The sequence below is a fragment of the Corvus kubaryi genome, unplaced genomic scaffold (assembly GCF_017639235.1).
Source record: "Corvus kubaryi isolate FWS band 111438036 unplaced genomic scaffold, C.kubaryi_AGA036_p1.0 37394, whole genome shotgun sequence".
NCBI lineage: Eukaryota > Metazoa > Chordata > Aves > Passeriformes > Corvidae > Corvus > Corvus kubaryi.
The window spans coordinates 3,863,278-3,882,106 of NW_024581133.1; the positions used below are offsets into that span (position 1 = coordinate 3,863,278).

An 18,829-nucleotide genomic window follows, 5' to 3' on the forward strand; every position below is an offset into this window, starting at 1 on the left:
TAGCAATAAAAATTTACAATTGTCCTGAATATCTAATTTTCTCTCTTTCTGTACAAACTTTTCTCTAAGGTTCTGCAAAATGGAAGCACCTTTATGTGGCTTTGATTGAATAAGGGTTTTTCCCATCTTTAAACAAGTATCCTGTGAACAAAACAGTTCTAAAGAACAAATTTAGTGGTCTTCTGGTTTTCACTGAGTTTGTTTATTATAGCATGAATATATACAACTGTCTGATAAGGATTGTATTTTAGTTGAATATCAAATATCTCAATATTCAGAGCATCTGAGTTATGAGGATGATTCGTTGAGAAATTAGGGTAGTTAGAGAATTGTCATGTAATTGTCCATGTTTCTTTACAGGAACTGGCTATAGGAACCAGTTAACTTGTTTTATCCTTGAACTGTTTGCTTACTCCCATTTAATGTGAAGCCAGAGGACACTGTTTTTCATACAATACAAAAAGTGCTGCTATTTCCACTTCGGGTGAAGATCTCATACAGATTCACAGCACTGTCAGCGTAGTGAAAACTTCGGATTATGGTTTTTAATGTGCATTTCTTCATGCAGAAAATCTACAAATGTTTTGACTCTAAATTAAATTAATCTCACAGAGTAGTCTGAGAGCCAAAAATCTGCAATCAGCATGGTTCTTACGTATTAGCTCAACTTGGAAATTTGTAGGTTTCAGAGGCAGTGTAGTGTTAAGCAAAGGCACTAACATGAAAACATCTTGTTCAGCTTCTTTTTTTTTTGACACTTTCTTTGTCCTGAGAGCAGCTACTGCTTTATATGAAAAAGAGCTTCTCTCTGGATGTTTCTTTAACTTTCATTGCTACACTAATTGCTTTCTGCTCAGAGTAATAGCCGGACTGCAGAAATTAGGCTGGACCTCCCTCAGCTGTCTTTGGAGTGTTAAGGTGGCTCTGAAATCGACCCTTTTCCCCCTAAGCTCCCCAGCCCAAATCTTAGTGTTAACCTCTTGTTTTCCCTTTCTATTCGACCTTTCTCTCTGTATTTCTGTTATTCTACCTCTACTTTTAATTTGTATTACCTTAGTTATCCCATGTCAATAAAGTAAGAGTATATGAGAATATTTTAGTTAACCACAGCCTAAGTAAACGCTGAAGCTCTTCTTTTAACTGGCACTGTTTATGCAAAACCACTAATCTGTGAGGGCAATTTACTTGAATGTGTTCTAAATTCCTGCTGGAGCACTTCCTAATGTTAGCCAGGCCTCTGTGTAAGGGGGAGAGGAGCAGAATACCTGCTTTCACACCTGCCTGTGGAGAAGTGTTCCTCTTATTGTGTAGTAGACCTGGTTCGTGTAATACACAGCATCCTTCCAGTGAATACCATCTGTGGCTGTGAAATGCATCTACTTCTACATTTGAACTAGCCACAAAAGCCTTCATTTATTCCTTCCATTGTCTGTTGTTACCAAAGCTTCTTCAAGGAGTTCAGAAAAAGCAGTGAGGGATTGCACGGAGGGCATGGGAGTCTGAGTGGGGAAGACCAGTTTGGAATCATTTTTGCACATAACCCCACTGAAAGAACGTGATTCACAGGGAATCACAATCCTGTGCAGCAAACGGGAAGGTTAAAAATTCAAGAGACTGTTAATAAAGGCTGTGTTTTAGTGACTAATTTTCTAAATATTTTCTCGAAATTTTGATGTTTCATGTCTCAGATTAAATTTCAGAAGTGTTGTGAGGGTTGTTTGGCCTGTGTCAGGCTGTGAGTCATGGAGCTGGCTTTGTCTGGGCTGTGAACTGTGGGGGGGACTTAAGGCAGAGCTATATTTAGGAGTATCAACTGATGTCAAACTGTGGAGCACTGCTAAACAACAGTGTTAAAGGGGCAGCACTGGATAGTTTAGGCTCAAAGTTCAGATTGTTTGTAGTGCTTTTTTATTTTGTAAATAATTGGAAAAGCTATTATTTACTAGAAGTATTCTGCAATTCGCAAACCAAGCAGTGTGAGTTTCAACTCCTTTTGTATTTAGCTAGTAAAAATTATTGTAATTTCATTGTCAAACCGGTATGATTTGAAAATAACAAGCCTAGATAGTACTTCTAGTTTTACATGTTTGAGAATCTGAATGGGTAAGAATGCTATTTATAAAGAATTAATTCCAGTCATAGATAGGCAAGAAATAATGTTCAAGGGGCTGTTAATGCTGAGTTTGTGTCTTAGGATGCAGAACACCTGCTCACCTTACTTGATTGTATTTTGAAATTTTGTCATTAAGGCCTGGAACCAAATTTAGCTACCTTTTTGCATCTAATTAAGACTAAAAGAAGTTTCTAAACTTTCTTGCTCCCTACTACCTAATTCCCTCCAGTGAGGTCTGTTATGTATAGGGGCAAAATTCAAGAGTGGTTTTTAAAAATGAAAAGCTCCATTTTCCAAGGCTGCTCCTCTGTCATGACTGTTATGGACTGTAGATAATGATTTTGTGGGGTTTTACATTTGGTTACCTTCCTTTGAGCGTGCATGTTTTGATAGATAATTCACCTAATTTGGTACTGAGAATTTTGTATTGCAATCTTTGCTTCTGGTCCTGTCTGTGTGAAAACAGAGTTTGCAGCAGGAAAACTGCAGTGAGTGTAAGAACCGCAGCTGTGATGTGAGCCAAAGTTTTTCTGGATAGAATAGAGGTAATTTCTGTTATCCCAATAAATTTGAAGTCAGGAAGTTTTTCTAAGACACTCGATGTTGGTTTAAGTGCATTATTATTGTCTTGAATGTAGGCAGACTGTGCCAAGACAATGTACTGGTGGGAAGATAGAAAAACTCCACTCTGAATGTGTAAGTTTTACAGTTAAGTTAACGTATGGGGCATAATGTCAGTCTATCTGTTACTGACATTTTAAGCTTCAGTGGAGTGCCAGCTTTGACACAGATCTGTTTCAGTGACTAATTGGATTTGTGAAACATAATATTGAGCAACAAATACTCACCCAAAGACTTGATGTTTTCCAAGTGTCATATGTTAAGATTTGTACAAATCACGCTTTATGCAATGTTGAAGTATTGGGTCACCAACCGGTGTGAGTTGCACGGCTGTGAACCAGTTACTGTAAATGAGAATGCCACCCACTGGCAGTTCTTGTTCCATCAGTTATTGCGCTTACACAGAGATATTTAGACCCATTTCCCACTCTTTAGCCTGCTGGAGCTGATGAGGACTAGGTAGTGGAAAGCACACATGATTGAGAAGCTCTCAAAATGGGATATAAAATGTCTAGAATCCTGATGGTTGTATTTTTCGGAGCTTTTGCACAAAAGACTAATTGTTTCGTGATGTTCAAAAGAAAGTCCTCTGAGCAGTGTTACTAACAAAGCCTGGATTCCTGTGGACTGATGTCCTTAAAATCCTCAGCTCCCCTCTCTGCTGCGCCTCCCCTCTCCCGCAGTTGTGTCCCAGTTGGCCGGCCGGGATGCGCGTGCTGGTCGCCAGGCAGCTGCTTCCAGCCAGGACATACAATGATCGTGTTTTGCCTGCCCTTTCTTCAGTGAGCTCACCAATTTTGGTCTCCCTTCAGTACTTAGCCATTGATTTTACATAACTTGTGGAAACTTAATTACACCTGAACCCTCCCCTCTCTCTTGCTGGTGAACTTCGTGGAAGTTGACAACGTGTTTAAAAGTTGTTGAGGGGAGCCTGTGTGATTACAGGAGTTGCGTTTACTTTGGAAAAGGGACTAAAAACATACTCCATTTTTACCAGATTCTTTCGTGTCCGCAATCCCATCAGGAAGTATGACATACTGTATTGAAAGCCTTGCCTCTTGACCAAAAAGAGTCATTTCAGTGCTCAGGCATTTTTAGCAGAAATGCCTCTCATTTTTAGTAAAAAAGGTTTATCTATCTGGAACTCCTCCAAAGCGTTTAAAGCTGATGCAGACGTTTAGAGCAGTGGCAAATGGCCACGTTACTTCTGCTCAGAAAAGCAGCTGGCTTTTTTTTTTTTTGTGTGTATGTTTTAAGGTTTTGCTTTGTCTTGGAGCAGCAGCCGAGCCACTGCTGTTGCCTGTGGGTGACACTCGATACCTCATCTGTGGGCTCTGCTGCTTAGGCAGCACAATGTCAGCCAGCCTGGCCTCCTTTGGGAGGGCAACAGAGGTGGGGCATGGAGACCAATTAACTTTTTTCACAACCTAGAGGTGTTAGCTGCCCCCTCTACATGGATGGGAAAGGGGGAAAAGGTCTCTTAACTAGTTTTAGGAGATGCTGGTTGTTAAACCTGGTCTTCTGGTTGGTGTCAACATGCCACTGAGGTTTCAGTAGGATTAATATGGTGAATTGCCTGTTCTTGGACAAAACGTCAGCAGGAGCCTCTTAATGCGTTGATAGAGGGAGTGAAAATTGGGTGAGAGGAAAAATTGGTTTTTATTAGATTAGTTTTACACTGTTTATTTAGTATCCTGAATTGTCTCACCCAGAGTCTGACAAATGCTGGTGCTGGGGGGCCAGCAGTGGGGACAAGCTTGTTCTTTTGGGGGGCAGCTGGCTGTAGATCAGCCCAGCTGTATTTGAGATGGTGTTCTCAGACTGCTTTTTGGGGTGGGGTCTCTTTTGCTTTTATCCTCTAATGCAAATGAAGTAGACACTGACTATGGTTATTCCTGTAGAAAAGGGAATTAAAACACTAAGGGTTTTCCAGATGTGGAGGTGTTAAAGCTCCAAGCTCCTTCCCTGGTATCTTCTGTCAGTGTGAGGCTCATGCTTGTTTGCAGCAAATGAAGAGAGCGGTGTTGGGGATGTTCTCAATGCATATAGACTCATGTGAGGTCAATAAAATTAAATCTTATTAGTTGTTTTGTTGGCTTTTGGGTTTTTTTTTTTTGCAACAACACATTAAAAATCATGATTGGTTCTATTTAATTTCTTTATTTTGAAATAGAGGAATGTTTTAAAGCCCAGTTTAATTATGTGGTCCTCTGTACTAGTCTTAAGAATTCTTTTACCTTAGGAATGATCTGTGTATTTTTTTTCCCATTTTTTTTCTTGTCCTAGAGCTAATGGAAGTTAATATGTTGCAATATTTTAGGAAGTCAAAATTATGCAGACTGCAAATTACAGTAATAACTCTCAATGATACATTAACTGAAGTAATCAGAAATTAGGGTGAAAATTACAGTCTTCTTTCCTTTGGGGAAAATAGTTTGGGGGGATAAAGAGGATAAATAGCATTCCTAACTTTTACGGGTTTTTTATGTTTTAAATATACTTGATTTTGGTATGCTTAATTTACACAGAGGCAGACTGGCAGAATTACTTAACTGAAGCTGATTTTTAAAATCCATTATTTAAATATAATTCTGTGAAAAAATAAGAATTATTTTCAATCTGAGGTCAGTATTAATGGCCCTGTAATAGGTTTTCATGTTGCAGCAACTTCTTTCTTTTTTTTTTTTTTGAGTGCATTTTCTGTTTATTTTTTAATTAATTTAGCTATTAAAGTGGAGCATGTGATAAATAACTCATTATCAGTAACTTCCTAGGCTGCTGGTATAACAAGTGTATTTAAGACATCCCTGTTCCCTCTCATGCCATCTGTTTTACACCCATTATGTCAAATAGTCCTAATCTGAGACATTTGAAAGGTGCTTTATTTGGTTAGAATCCTTCTGATTAATTATTTCCCAAAATATTATTGCTTGTGTAACTGCAAATGAGCTACTTAAAGGTTTCTTTTAGCTTGAAGTGAAATTTTATATTCTTCTTTATGCCTCTTGAAAATTATTGTATTTAAAATAAACATCAATTTCTGCATAATGCAGACTGAAGGGGTCCATTATTCATGGTGCTTTGGAAGACTCTAAGCCATATTTCCCAAGGCAGCAAAATCAGCCAGCATAAATCACTTATAGACAGATGTGTTGGGGGGTGGGGAGGTTGCCTTTAAAAGAGAGAATTAGGCATTGGGTCAGGTCTTGGAAAATTGAATTTTAATTAGTTACTTGCATGTCTTACAAGTTCACAGGATAAATGGTCAATGGCTCAGGCATTTCCCACAGGATGTTGTACACATTTGGTAATCAGTGTGCTGCTTCTGCCTGTGATGTCTGAAATACCCTCATAACTGATTAGTCTGTATTTGCATTTACCTGATGTCTTGAATGATAAAGGCCTTATGTTCTTTTTTTAAGTAATGAAATATAAATCAAGTATATTGGGATTCTACAGTTAAACATAAATCAGCGCATGGATGGACAAAATTTAATGAGCTTTTAAACTAACTGCCACTGTCTTTTGTAATTGGCACTTCTAGTGGCAGATTCTAAAATTCCCCATGTACCTGGGGTGTGTAATGCAGAATTTGTAGGAATGTGTTCATGTGGCTTTTTCTAGGCAAACATGACAAAACCTCCAAGACTTCTGCAGATTAGAATTAATTCTTTGCAAGATCGGAGCCTGAAGGCCTCATTAATTTTAACACCACTTATGACTGATTCTGGGAAGTAACAGATGTTAGTTATATTTTACAATCTTCAGTTTAAGAAAACAGTATATACGTGAAGTCTGCCCATTCTCAGGAGACATTACTAAAACTGAATAAAGCCTAAAATGGCATTTTCTCTTTGGCTGGTTTTTAGGCTATGCTATAACTAGTCTGATGTATGAAGAAATCATTTGATGTTATTGATCTATTAGCTGAGATTAGTAGTTTTGATCTGTTGTGGGAAGCATGTGGTCAAGAAATTAGAAGAATTAAGTGTTCTGTGGTGCTGAAAACCCGAGTGAACTTTAGATCTTTGCTCATTTGCATCTTGCCTCCAGTACTCTCATAAAAATACTAAAATATTGTATGAGGGTTTATGCCTTCTATTGTCTACTTAGAAATAAATATTGAACTTTGCTACATGTTCAAGTAGAAAGGCTTTGCCTCCATCTCCTTTCTTTTAATGTTAAACAGTTTTCATGCTCAATCTGATAGAGCACAACTGATTCCATGCTTCCCTTCTCAGCCTCGGGCTGCTGCCTCCCCCTCCTCTGCCTTCTGAACATCTGTACCTTTCAATGTAGGTGAAATATTTTAAAAAAACATTGAAATAAAGTGAGAAGTGATTGTTTTGATTAATACTTCTGATACCTCATCTATTCATGATCCTGTAACATGCAATCCTATTTTAATAGATTTCCAGAACTGAGTGTGTGTGCACAGCTGATGTTTTGATGGTGGTCCTGCAAAACTGTAGAATAAGAATTGCTCTACTTTTTTCTAATGTAACTAGCCAGAGAAGTTGGTTTTAAATAACTTTCTCTCCTTTTTAAAATCCAAAATAGCAACATCAGATGTGTCTTTGCCAGATGACTGCTGGAGATTTGTCTTTTTCTTCTGCTACCTTGAGGGAAGAAATTTATATCTTTTGGTATATGTTCCTTTTGCAAACTTAGGTATTCATATCAAGCCTAAGTCTAAAGTATTTTACCAAACACTTCAATGTTTTCTTGAATTTTGTTGATGGAGGGGGTTTTGTTTTGTTGTTGTTATTGGGGGTTTTGGGGGGGTTTTGGGTTTTTTTTGTGGTTTAATTGTTTTCTCATTTTACCAGTAGGAACCAGCAGTAGATGGGCTAGCATGTGTGAACAGTGCAGGGAGGCCTCTACAGCTACACCTGAAACATTTCTCATCTTCACAAAGAGATGTATTGAGTCTTCAGAGAGCATAGTTAAACCCCTGCTGTCTAGAAGACTTCCCTTTTCCTCAGAGGATTTCTGGGCAAATTTTCTTCCTTGCATAGGATGCTCCATAAGAATTCAGCTGATCTGTTTTGAAGTGCAATATGCAATTTTGTTAGTTTGTTTATAAAAGCACATTTACTACTACTAAGTAAAAACCCTCAAGAACAACAACTCAGCATTTCAAAAGACTTGTAGATTATCAAAGTAAATATGTTGAAACAACTATTCCTAAATTCCTTTTGTTTGGGACAACAACCTTTCTGAACTGGTGCTGAAGTTCTGGTAGTAATTTTTAAAAAAAATTAAGTAAATTCAGATGTGTTGCTGTCAGATCAAATTAAAATAATTTATTTAAAGTAATTATAAATCTAAAATTTGGTTTGTGTTTCAGAAACCCTTGGAGAGTTTTGTATGGTGCTAAATGCTTTCCACATGCAGTAATGGAAGCATTAATTTGACATACAGGCTATAACTGAAGTGAGTGCCAGTGTGGTCACACTGTAGGAAGATCTGTCCACATTTTTACTGTTGCTCAGTATTGCTGCTTTCAAGTGATGTCAAGTTGAGCTGGTGTGTGGAAAGGAATTTTAATGTGTGGGCTCAGGCAAAATATATTGCATGTATACTGCTGAGGACAGCTATGAACCATTTTATAAAACCACAAAAGGTGCTGTTCAGTCCCTTTATCAAGAATGCTTTACAGTTAAAAGATTAAAGTAGCTTTAATTGGAGTAAAGATTTCTTTTCCTTTTTTTTTTTGTTTTCCTGTGGAGCTACAAGTGCATTGATTTCATAATACATAAAGATGGACGGGGGCCTGTTACAAATTTAAATATGAAATTCCTAGGTTTCTATGCTAAAATGACACTTAAACATAGATGTTGAAAAATCAGGATCGTTTTCTTTAGTCTTGAGCTCCAAAAATTAGTATGGCATGATAGATGAAATGATTGTGTAGTGTAAGAAAAACATGATTATTTGTAATACTTTCATCTTCTGTAGTTATTAGTCTCATTAAGCAGCTTAAGGAAATCAATATTTCATCTTGACTACAACAGTTTGTAAATCCAGAAGCCAGATTTGGAATGTTAAGTGACTTTGGTTTAATTCCATTTACTTTAACGTAAATTTGTATTTTAGCAAGCAAATTTCTGGCTCAGCTTCGATGTCAGCTTTTTCACACAGACTGAGTGCAGGTAGATCTCAAGCCATTCACTGTAACATTTTAAAGATGTTACTGTTTAATGTAAAATGATTTTTTTTTAGTTTCCTTGAAATTGATTGTAGTCTGGTCTGAGAAAGTATAGGAATGTTGATAATTAGAATTGTCAGCTCAGTCAACACATAGGCAATGTGTGTTATCATGCAGTCTAAGGGCCTAATGAAATATATGGTATTTTTTCCCAAAGGCACTCAGCAGAAGATAAATGATGCTTGTTTACTCATTATATGTGTGTGCAATCCTTCTAGAAACTATAATTTAGTAATAGGATATTTTGGTGGAAGACGCTCTTAGACCGTGTTCTTGCTCTCCTTGCAGCTCTGAAAGCAGACAGCTTTGTTCTTTGAACTGCTGGTTTTTTCCTGAAATAACTCAGTGGGGTGCTCCAGCACTTTTTCATCTTTACCTACTCAAAGATTCAGTAGTAAAGCACTGATGCTTCTTGTGTCAAAAGCTGCTTATTGCATTCAGTGTCTTACCACAGTTGTGCCCCTTGGGGAGTCTTGTTGTAGCATTATTGATAATATGGCTGAGTTTGCTCTCATCTGATCAGAAAGTTAGGTCCAATTTCCCCTCCAACTGCTGTGAGCCTAAAAGTAACATTTTACAATAAAATTACAACTGAACACCTTTGTATAGAGAAACTGAATTCGTGTTAATCTCTTGTACATATTCAGGTAGAACTTGTGTTTTTAAAACCTGGGTAGAAACTGGGTCAAATAGTTCTACAGTCTGTTGGATACTGGTGATTTTTAGAGGCCAGCTCAAAAGAAAAATCACATTGGGAAAAAGGAAAAAGAAAAAGTTCAATTAACTTTTCTGTAAAATGGTTGGAAAGCACTGAGAGCAGCTGAAACCATGGACATACCTTACAACACACTGTTGTCCATACAAGCAATTTCCCTTGCCTCAGAAGCAAGTAAGAATTGAGGGGGAAGCGCACAATTAGAGATGAGGAGGCTCACCAGCAATCTGTGCTAACATGTGGTGTGTATTATGGAAAAAGTTGATGAAATCTCAACTAGAATGTGGTCTGTGTCTTGATTTACATTCCCTTCCCTTCTAGAAATAGTTTCTAATATAGAAAGGTCAGGTTCTGCCCTCAGATGTCTCTCTGCAGTGCCCATGAGACACGAGAGAAACATGCTTAAAATCTGAGGTGATAAACATGTAATACAAGGTGTTCTTAAACCATAGGAGCTACTTGTCCCTACAGTTACCATCATTTAATCCTGGTGATTAGTAAAACCTTTTAAGATCCCTCAAATATGAAAAGCATACTATTGTAACTGAGTTTAATCCTACCAAAGGCCACTTTTCCCCCTACAAAATCCCTCCTTTCTTCTTTTTTTTTTTTTTTTTTTTTTTTAATTAGGCACAGTAATGGAAGGCTGGAGGTTGATGCTTAAAGTTGATCTGGCTACAGTGAACCAATATTAGTCACCTTAACAGCTAACAGTCTGCAAATGGTATAATCTTTTGTAGTCTTATGCTAGATATTGGGAAGAGAAGAATTATTTGCATAGATTTGAGGAAGAATGATGATTGATATGAAGGCATTTTCCTTAAATTTTATTATTTTAATATTATTTGGCAAATAGCATTTGTTCTTCTGTTTGTTTTAGTCGGCCTTTAGCCTATTTACTTTAAGAATAAACTGGAAACATCTAGAGGCAATCATACTTTTAACGTGGATTTGTGAATTTTTTTCATACATATTTTTAAAATCACCTTTTAAAGATATTAGTTTTAAAATGTCTCTGACAGGGAGTTATAGAAGCATTTGTATTACAGGTCAAAGAAAATTATGGAGGTGTCACTGTGTTTGTACAGTCCCGCTGAAACAAAAGGCACATGCTCACTTTGAGATTTCAGGCTGGGTAGATTTACTAAAGTTTGCATCACACCTACATAATTCACATGAATGGTCTGTCTGCACTGATACATACTGAAGTGCATGGAGCATTTAAACCGGGTAGGCTTTACATCTCATAAGGTCTTAATCTTTCTAAAGAGGTATCATTGATAAGAAATGATAGATTTCAGTGGAGACAGAGTCTTGCTGGGCAGATTAACATTAGCTTTCTGCTTTACTTAGTTCCTTACTGTGTTAGTCCAAAGCTTGACATGTCTCCATTCCAAAGCAGCCCTGGATTCTTAAGTGGTGATATCATCAGTGAGAGAAGATAAAGATCGACTGAACTAATGTGCTGAGGCTAGTAACAGTGTGGCAGAAGTTAAAATTTAAACAGCTTTCATTCTTCTTTGTTTGATTTTTCACACTGCAAACTAAATTATTCCCTTATCTGATTGAAAAACTTTAGCATGATGGTGGTGTCTGCTTCATTTTTTTTGCAACTTGAAAGAACATTAAATACCTAAATCTTTCTACATCAAAAGAAACTAATTACCTATACCTTGAAGTTGATCTGTTATGTGTTCAGATCTTTATAGCTGAATTGAGCTGGAAAAGCATACTTCATCTTTAAAGGCAGCAAAATTACTGTGTAAGGTGTAGTGGTTACCAGCAAGACATAGAAGTGAAAAGTAAATTGAGACTTGTCTTAAAACTCCTACTCCTTCTGAAAATTTCAGCCATGATGTTCTTATCTCTTCTTACCATTTAGCTTCTATCACATGTTAATATCTGATGGTACAGGTTGGTATACACTTGATTTAGTATTCTTATCTTCTAGGGCCAGTCAGAGAAGGGACTCAACAAAAGAAGAACCTTTGTAAATCTCATATTTCACCACCTGTGTAATAATTCTCCCTGACCCATTATTTAGTCTGCTTCTAAAAGCACAAACCACAGCCTCTGAAGGTCTTTCTTACCATTATCAGCCTTTTATTAAGGCTTTAATTTGGAGTGACTTTTCTAAGACCTTTCAAGTAACATATTGAGAAACATTTGAGATCTTTGATCTCAAGTAGTATGTGCAGCTTTCAGTGGGCTGGACAAAAACTAAGTTTAAGATTTATGTATCATCATAATTAGTAGAATTCTTCCATTGTCATGTGGTATTTTGGAATTAGTTGTGTTACATCTTCCTCTAATATTATTCAGAAAACACATTAGCAGTTACTTAGTAAACATATTATGCAAAAAGCGTGTCCAAGAACATTTATGGATTTTTTCCAACATTTGTTACTAAGAATTTGTAAATTAAATAGATTCAACATGGCTGGACACAGCTCTGTGCTAGCTCACACACTTCAGCAATTAAAGCACTCAGGTTGTAAGCCTAACAGATTTTCATGAAAACTGGCAGAGATTTTTATTTTTAGTGTATTATTGGTGCCAGACACTTACATTTCATGTAGTTTTACCTTCAAATGTGAAACAAAAGAGCAAAAGCTTCAATTTTTCTTTATGACAGTACGAGTACAGGAACGTGTTAAGAAAAGAGTGAGTCTACCTGAAGTAAGATTTGGTAACTTTATTTCTCTGGTTCACATTACACTGTGCAAAGAAGCTGTTCACCTCCCATTCTAAATCATTTTCATTTTACCAGCTGGAGAAGATCAGAATAAAATGGACCCATCCCTTTTCTCAGTCCCTGGTGGTGATGATGAGCTAGCATTTGTTTTTCATTCAAACCACATGTTGAATAAGTGAAAAAGAGGAAATACATGCTGGTCATAGGTCAGGTGCAACACAGAGTTTATACAGATTTATTTTCTTTGTAGCATCTGCAATCCTACATTTAAAGCCATTGAATGTTGTTCTGCTTCCAGTTATTTTGAGGCAGGTTTTCTTATATAATGACATTCTGGGTTTTGGATTATCCTGCTGGCCAGGCATCCAGAGCTGGAGAAACAGCCTGATTCTGCAGATGAAACTCTGCAGCAGACTGGCTCTCCAGAACTCAAACTCCTGCATGATCTCATAGGGTGGAAGCTGACCCTCTTTGTTTCTGGCCTCAAATGAAGAAAGCTAAGCCAGAAAAAAAAACTGGAAAAGTATTAGGGTGATAATGGGGAGTTGGGGTGAAGAACTGCTTGGGCATGTAGGAGAGAATGAGGAGGAAGGAGCATGAATATACTGCAGTCTACCATGTGAATTTAATTTTTAAGCAGGTATAGATTATGAGCTGAAGGTTTCAGTTTTCTCATGGTATTAGAAGTCACATGCTGATTTAATTAATACTCCATTAGAACTGCAACGCTCACTGCTTATGATTGAAGGAGCATCAGGAAAAGCCATTGTATAAATTGATATCAACTTTATTTGTTGTCTTTATTATTCAAACACTTCTAGTCGTGTTTTAATAGCTTTGACTAAATTATGAATGATGTGCAGTTGGTTGGGAATTTGGAGGCAATAATTTCAAATCCTCTTAAATGTGCCAGCCAGCCAAAACTTAGTATGCATTAACAGCAGCTATTTTGCAGATTTATAGGTAATATTTTTTTCTATATTTTTTTTCTTATCACTACAATTTAAGTTCACTTTTCGTCAACTTGTCAGCATTATAAACGATGTAGAATGAGGATTAATAGCTTACAAGAGGATGAATTCATTTTTACAAGAATCAAGTTGGGAAAAAATTGAATCCCAAATGGGTATGAGGGGGTGGGAAGAAAAAAAAAGAGCATTCTTAACAATAATAATAATGAAGCACTGGAGGAGGTTGCCAACAGAGGATGTTCAGTCTCCATTGTGAAAAGTTTTTAAACCTTGAGTGGATAAGGTCCTGAGCAACTTGATCTAACTGTGAAGTTTGCCTTGCTTTGGCCTGGAGGTTGGACTAGATGACCATTGCAGGCCTCTTGCAGTATAAATTTTTCTAAATTTAAACCACCAGAATTAAGTCTCAGCTGTACAAAGGCTTGGACATATTAGAAGGGAAAAAAGTCCTCATGTCCTTTCTGTTCTTCAGAGCTATAAACATGCCTTTTAAAATACTGAGGGAATGCAGTGGGAACTGTGAGGCTAAATATCAAATGTCACACCAGAGACTTAAGAACCCAGTTTATGCACAAGTATCTTAACAGATATTTTATATGAACAGTGAGGAATTTTTGAATCTTACTTGTGTAAGGAGAATGATTTCACCTTTTTTTGACTCGATGATCATGTTTTTATTCTCATTTAATATGACGGTGATTTTTTTGTTGTTGTTGTTTTGCCTTTTTTTTTTTTTTCCCAATTTCTATTAGGAATAGGAGGCCTGCAAGATTTTGTGCTGAAGTCTGCAACACTGTCAACATCACCTGCTTGTCCACCATTTACACCTCTCAACTTCGAAGCCACCCCGATTGTGCGAGTAGCTGTCGAACCAAAACATCCAAGTAAGCTTGAAGGAGGAAAGGGATGGTAACACCACCTCAGTGTGGCAGCAGGGCAGCTTCCAGCCCTCAGTGATTTGGCTAGTTCATGATCTAGCCACTGGATCAGAGACTTGCCCAATATACAATAAATGTATACATTGCCTGGAGGGCTGCATGTGAGTTGTTGCAGCTGCCTTGCTCGTGTCTCAGTAGCTGAGGAGACACAGGAGAACTTGCTGTGCCCTTTTGTGACAGCTGTTCCACAAGTCAGACACTACATGGTGCTAACAGTTCAGTGTTCCTTCACTGTGAAGGTGAGCAGATCTCTGGGTTCTCCACGTCTGCTGCCATTCTTGTGTGTGTGTCATTAAGCTTGTGGTGCAGATTTGCAGTACTGCTTCTCCTTGATGCCCCCACCCCATTCCTTTCAGACCTGAGAGTGGGATATCTCTGGCTTTGTTTGAATTTCAGCCCAGTTTCCATTCGTTGTTGTAGTGTTGGTAGAACCAAAATAACTGGCTTTATGTTCAGTTGCAAAATACTCTTAACACTAAGATTACATGGTTTTTTAGAGAGCTGTTGGACAGCTTGGCAGCTATTTGTTTCATGTGCTTGAGTAACAGATAATCATACATTGTACATCCTACATTTGTTAAAGCAGTTTTGAAAGTATTGGAAATTACTGGTTCTGCTGAGTGTAGTATTAAGTTCAAAATGTTAAAAGAAATGTAATTCTAGAACTACTGACCAATTTTGGGGTAAGTTTTGTTCCTTAAGAAATGAAGCTGGCTCATTCTTGTACCACTACTTAGTTTGTCCTTTTCGGTAACTTCTGAGTTTATGATCTGAACTAAATTTGTTAGGGGGACAGAAGCCTGAAGGTTATACTTGCAGAAGTTTTCCTGAAAATCCACTGTAGCTTGCAATAAGTGGAAGACAAGCAAAATGTGGCCATTGCAGTTGCCCAGAGAGCTGTGTTGTAGTCTTGAGGTGGCCCTCACACATTGTCACATGTGTGCATTGGACTGCCACATCAGACCTGCTTCAAAGCTGCATCTGCTTATGTGGAAAAATGACTCATATAAATAGAAATTATTTCCCTATGTACATTTTATAAAATTACTGCATGTCTTCACACTCCTGTCAAAATCTTCCTGTATGGTTACCATAAGCTCTAAAAGAAAAAAAAAAAAGTACTCATCACTCTGTGAGCTTAAATGCAGAGACAAAGTTGAAATTCTCTGTTCAACTGTGTTGGCCATGTGAACTAACACTGCATTTTTTCCAAGGGTACTTTTCTATTACACCCTTACAAGCTCAGCAGTAAATAAGCAATATCATATTTCTTTTAATAGTCTCCAAGTGAATGACAAGTTTAATATCACTCTTCCTTCTGAATATGAATATACATTCCTGGAAAGCCCTGGGGTATTCTCTAGTGCGTATGTAAAATAAAAAAAAGAATTCATAATTAATTTCTTTAAATTGTGTTCATTATGGAAGGCTGCTGACATGAGGTGTTTATGCATAGCTTTGATGTAATCTAGCCAAATTTGACTCAGCTGTGCTTGTTCATTCTGCATTAACTTTAAGACAGCTCTTTTCAAACACCTTCATTTTAGGGACAGCTGTGATTTGTTTCACTGAAAAGCTCTCACATTCCTGATTTTCCCCCTTTTCAGATTTTAATTGCTTTAAAGCTTTCTAGTGGCTTCCAGCTACTTTAAAATCCTTCCTGTGCTTTACTTGCTGTTATACCTTCTAAGTAATCCTTATGGAATACTTTTTACTTTTATTTTAGTAACGTTAATGTTATTATTTATGTATTTGGAGCATTTTAAGCATTAGCAATTTAGATGTTGTTACACTTAGTTTTTAAAGAATGCAAGGAAATGCAATTATTTGAAAGACACAATTATTTGAAAGATGACTTACAAAAGTTGTAATAGATAAGAAAGGTTATAATTTGATAACCTGTGAAAATGAGGATTGAAGTCCTGAATTCTTTTAATCACTTCATTTCGATAAAATTCAGGAGTTTTATTGATTGTGAGCTGTTCATGAGCTGTATCTGAAGTTAATTGAGTATAGGAAGCAACATAGCATAGTCATAGTCAATAGCTGACTTGTTCTACTAAACCTGTTGTAAAGCTGTGTAAACAAAAAATGTGCAGTCCATTCAAGTGTGGTGTGTACCGTGGTTATAATTGTATGATGTGAATTTTGTCATCAGTACATAAATTGTTGGTGACAAATTCTGAGTACAGCTTACGTTTTCAGTTGCTGCTCTTAAACCCCACGCTGCTCTGCGTGACTCATAAGCAGAAAATTGCCCACTGAAAGTTTTTTTTTATTCCTAAAATACCTATTCTTGTTTAGGCTTCCATAAAAATAAGTGTTACTATTTCTCAGTTTAAGTCTACCCTATTTTGAGTATTTCTTTTCCAGTATTCCTTTGTTAATAATACCCTCTTTTGCCAGGTGATATGCCTCAGCTGGTCAGAGGGATGAAGCTTTTAAACCAAGCTGATCCATGTGTGCAAGTTTTAATCCAGGAGACAGGAGAACATGTGCTGGTGACAGCAGGAGAAGTTCATCTTCAGCGTTGCTTGGATGACCTGAAAGAAAGGTTAGAGGGGCAAGGAGGAAGAAATATTTTTAGTTCAGTAGGTGTCTGCTGTATTTCTCTGTCAGATGGGTATCTTTGATTTATATTCTGGTAAAATAGAGCTTTATCCACAAACAGTTTTTATCATTGGGTCATAAATGTACCTCTTTGTAGCTATAAAATTATCTGCAGTGGGGCAGAAGCCACTAACTTGTCACTTCTAAACATCTAACACACACTTGGGGCACTTTCTAGAAATTAGAAATTCCAGTAGATTCAGGAGTCCAGTTAAGAATGTAATGTGGCATTTGTACAAAATAAAAACTGAGGGGAATCATGTCTGATAAATGAACTCTGAAAAATTCTAAAGCACCAAGACCAAAACTGTATGTGTACACACTATCCTGTGCCCTTTCTCATTGATTATTTTTTTCAAAGGTTAATCTGTTCTCATTCATGAGCAGTACTTTTTGCAAGCACACATGCATATATTTAGTATCTTCTAAAGTTTCTTCAAATGGTAGAAGAACAGATGTCTGAAACAATCCCTTCCTGTAACTTCATTTACTAAAACCTTTCTGGTACTTCTGCCACATCCATTTACAGTCATTTTCTTTCTAAACCAAAGAGCAAACCTGATGAATGGTTGAATGTTTGTCTTACTGTACCCATACTCATTTCAGTTAATATCAGAGAACAGTAATTTCCTATGAAAATTAGACTGGATCACTTACAAAACTGGATGTATGTTTTAATGGTTATCCTCATTACAACTTAATGCAACATCTTTTTACTGCTTCTAAAAACATAGTAATATTTATTGATACATTTTGCTCAAAAATAATGTGTTTAAGCAAAACTGGTTGTGCCTGTCTTTAGCTGTAGTTTGCATAGCAGGGTTGTATAAATGTCTCCATTATTGGCAATGGTCCAAATAATACTCCATGACAGGAAAATAGGATTATAGTGAGCAGCTAGTAGGACTTACATACATACATTTATATGCATTTACATGCCAAACCTTTCCTTTTGTGTGCATAATTTTGGGTTTTTTTATGAGTTGTCATCTAATTTGGCTTTTTGTTAAGAGAATGATGGTCTGTCAAAAGTGACTATTTTGTATCCCTTGCTTGTATTCCTGGAGAAAATGATGTCAGTGTTCCAAACTACCAAAGCACAAAACCACTCTGTGCTCGTGGCATCCTGAGCAGAAACAAGAAACACCTGGAGACACAGACAAACAGGGCTGCCACCATTGTCCTGCTTGATTGTGGTTCATGGTTTCTCAGTTGGGTGCCAGCTCCCAAAAGGAGTTGGGAGCAGATGTGTTCACTAAGGAGCTCACTCTCCTTCTAGATCTCTCAGGATTTGGCATATTTTAGTTGCCATCCCTCACACACCAGCTCGTGGGACAAGAATTGTCCTTTCCTTTTCTCCCCATTTTGTAGAAGAAAGAGTCCAGAATGGGATTCCTGTCTTGCTCCATTCCTCATGGATTCTGTGTAAATTCTGACAGTGGTAAACTGGCACTAGTTACCTATTAAAGTGTGAAGAGGAAAAGTTGTGCTTTGGAATGTTAGTTTTCATTAGCTCCCTGTGTTTCCCTGTAAATGTTAAACTTTTAAGTGCATATAATTTGGAATAGTAAATTGTGAACTAGGGATCAAGACAGCATGTAATAACCTTAAAATGTGACCCAGAAGTTTTTCCCCAAAAATATTGGGAAAGGTTATTCAAGACAGTTGAGTCACACTTGAGGTAGTGGGGCAGGATGCTGGTGTTGGCATCTACCACAATTGCATCAACTGGGTTTTGCAGATTGATGTTTTTGGACTGGTTACAGCAACTGAGGAGGTTCTGCTGTATTCAAACTACATTGCATTGTCAAGATTTTAATCAGACTTTTTCGAAGGCACATACTTAATTTTAGCTTTCCCACTGTGTATTTAAAAAATTATGTTCAAGTGATACTTATTGTCAAAGATGTGGAGAAACATGGAAACAACTAAAAGATCAGTCATCTGTGTTCGTC

The 18,829-nt window shown here is 37.1% G+C and overlaps 1 protein-coding gene across 2 annotated transcripts in view; it reads left to right on the forward strand.

The window, feature by feature from the left end:
• Window positions 1-18,829, forward strand: part of EFL1 (elongation factor like GTPase 1) — a 65,121-nt gene that overhangs the window by 30,354 nt on the left and 15,938 nt on the right. For both annotated transcript variants that reach the window (XM_042039308.1, XM_042039309.1), the window contains 2 exons: window positions 14,079-14,210; window positions 16,671-16,818. In XM_042039308.1, coding sequence (XP_041895242.1) covers window positions 14,079-14,210; window positions 16,671-16,818 — 280 coding nt within the window. The remainder of the gene's footprint in view (window positions 1-14,078; window positions 14,211-16,670; window positions 16,819-18,829) is intronic.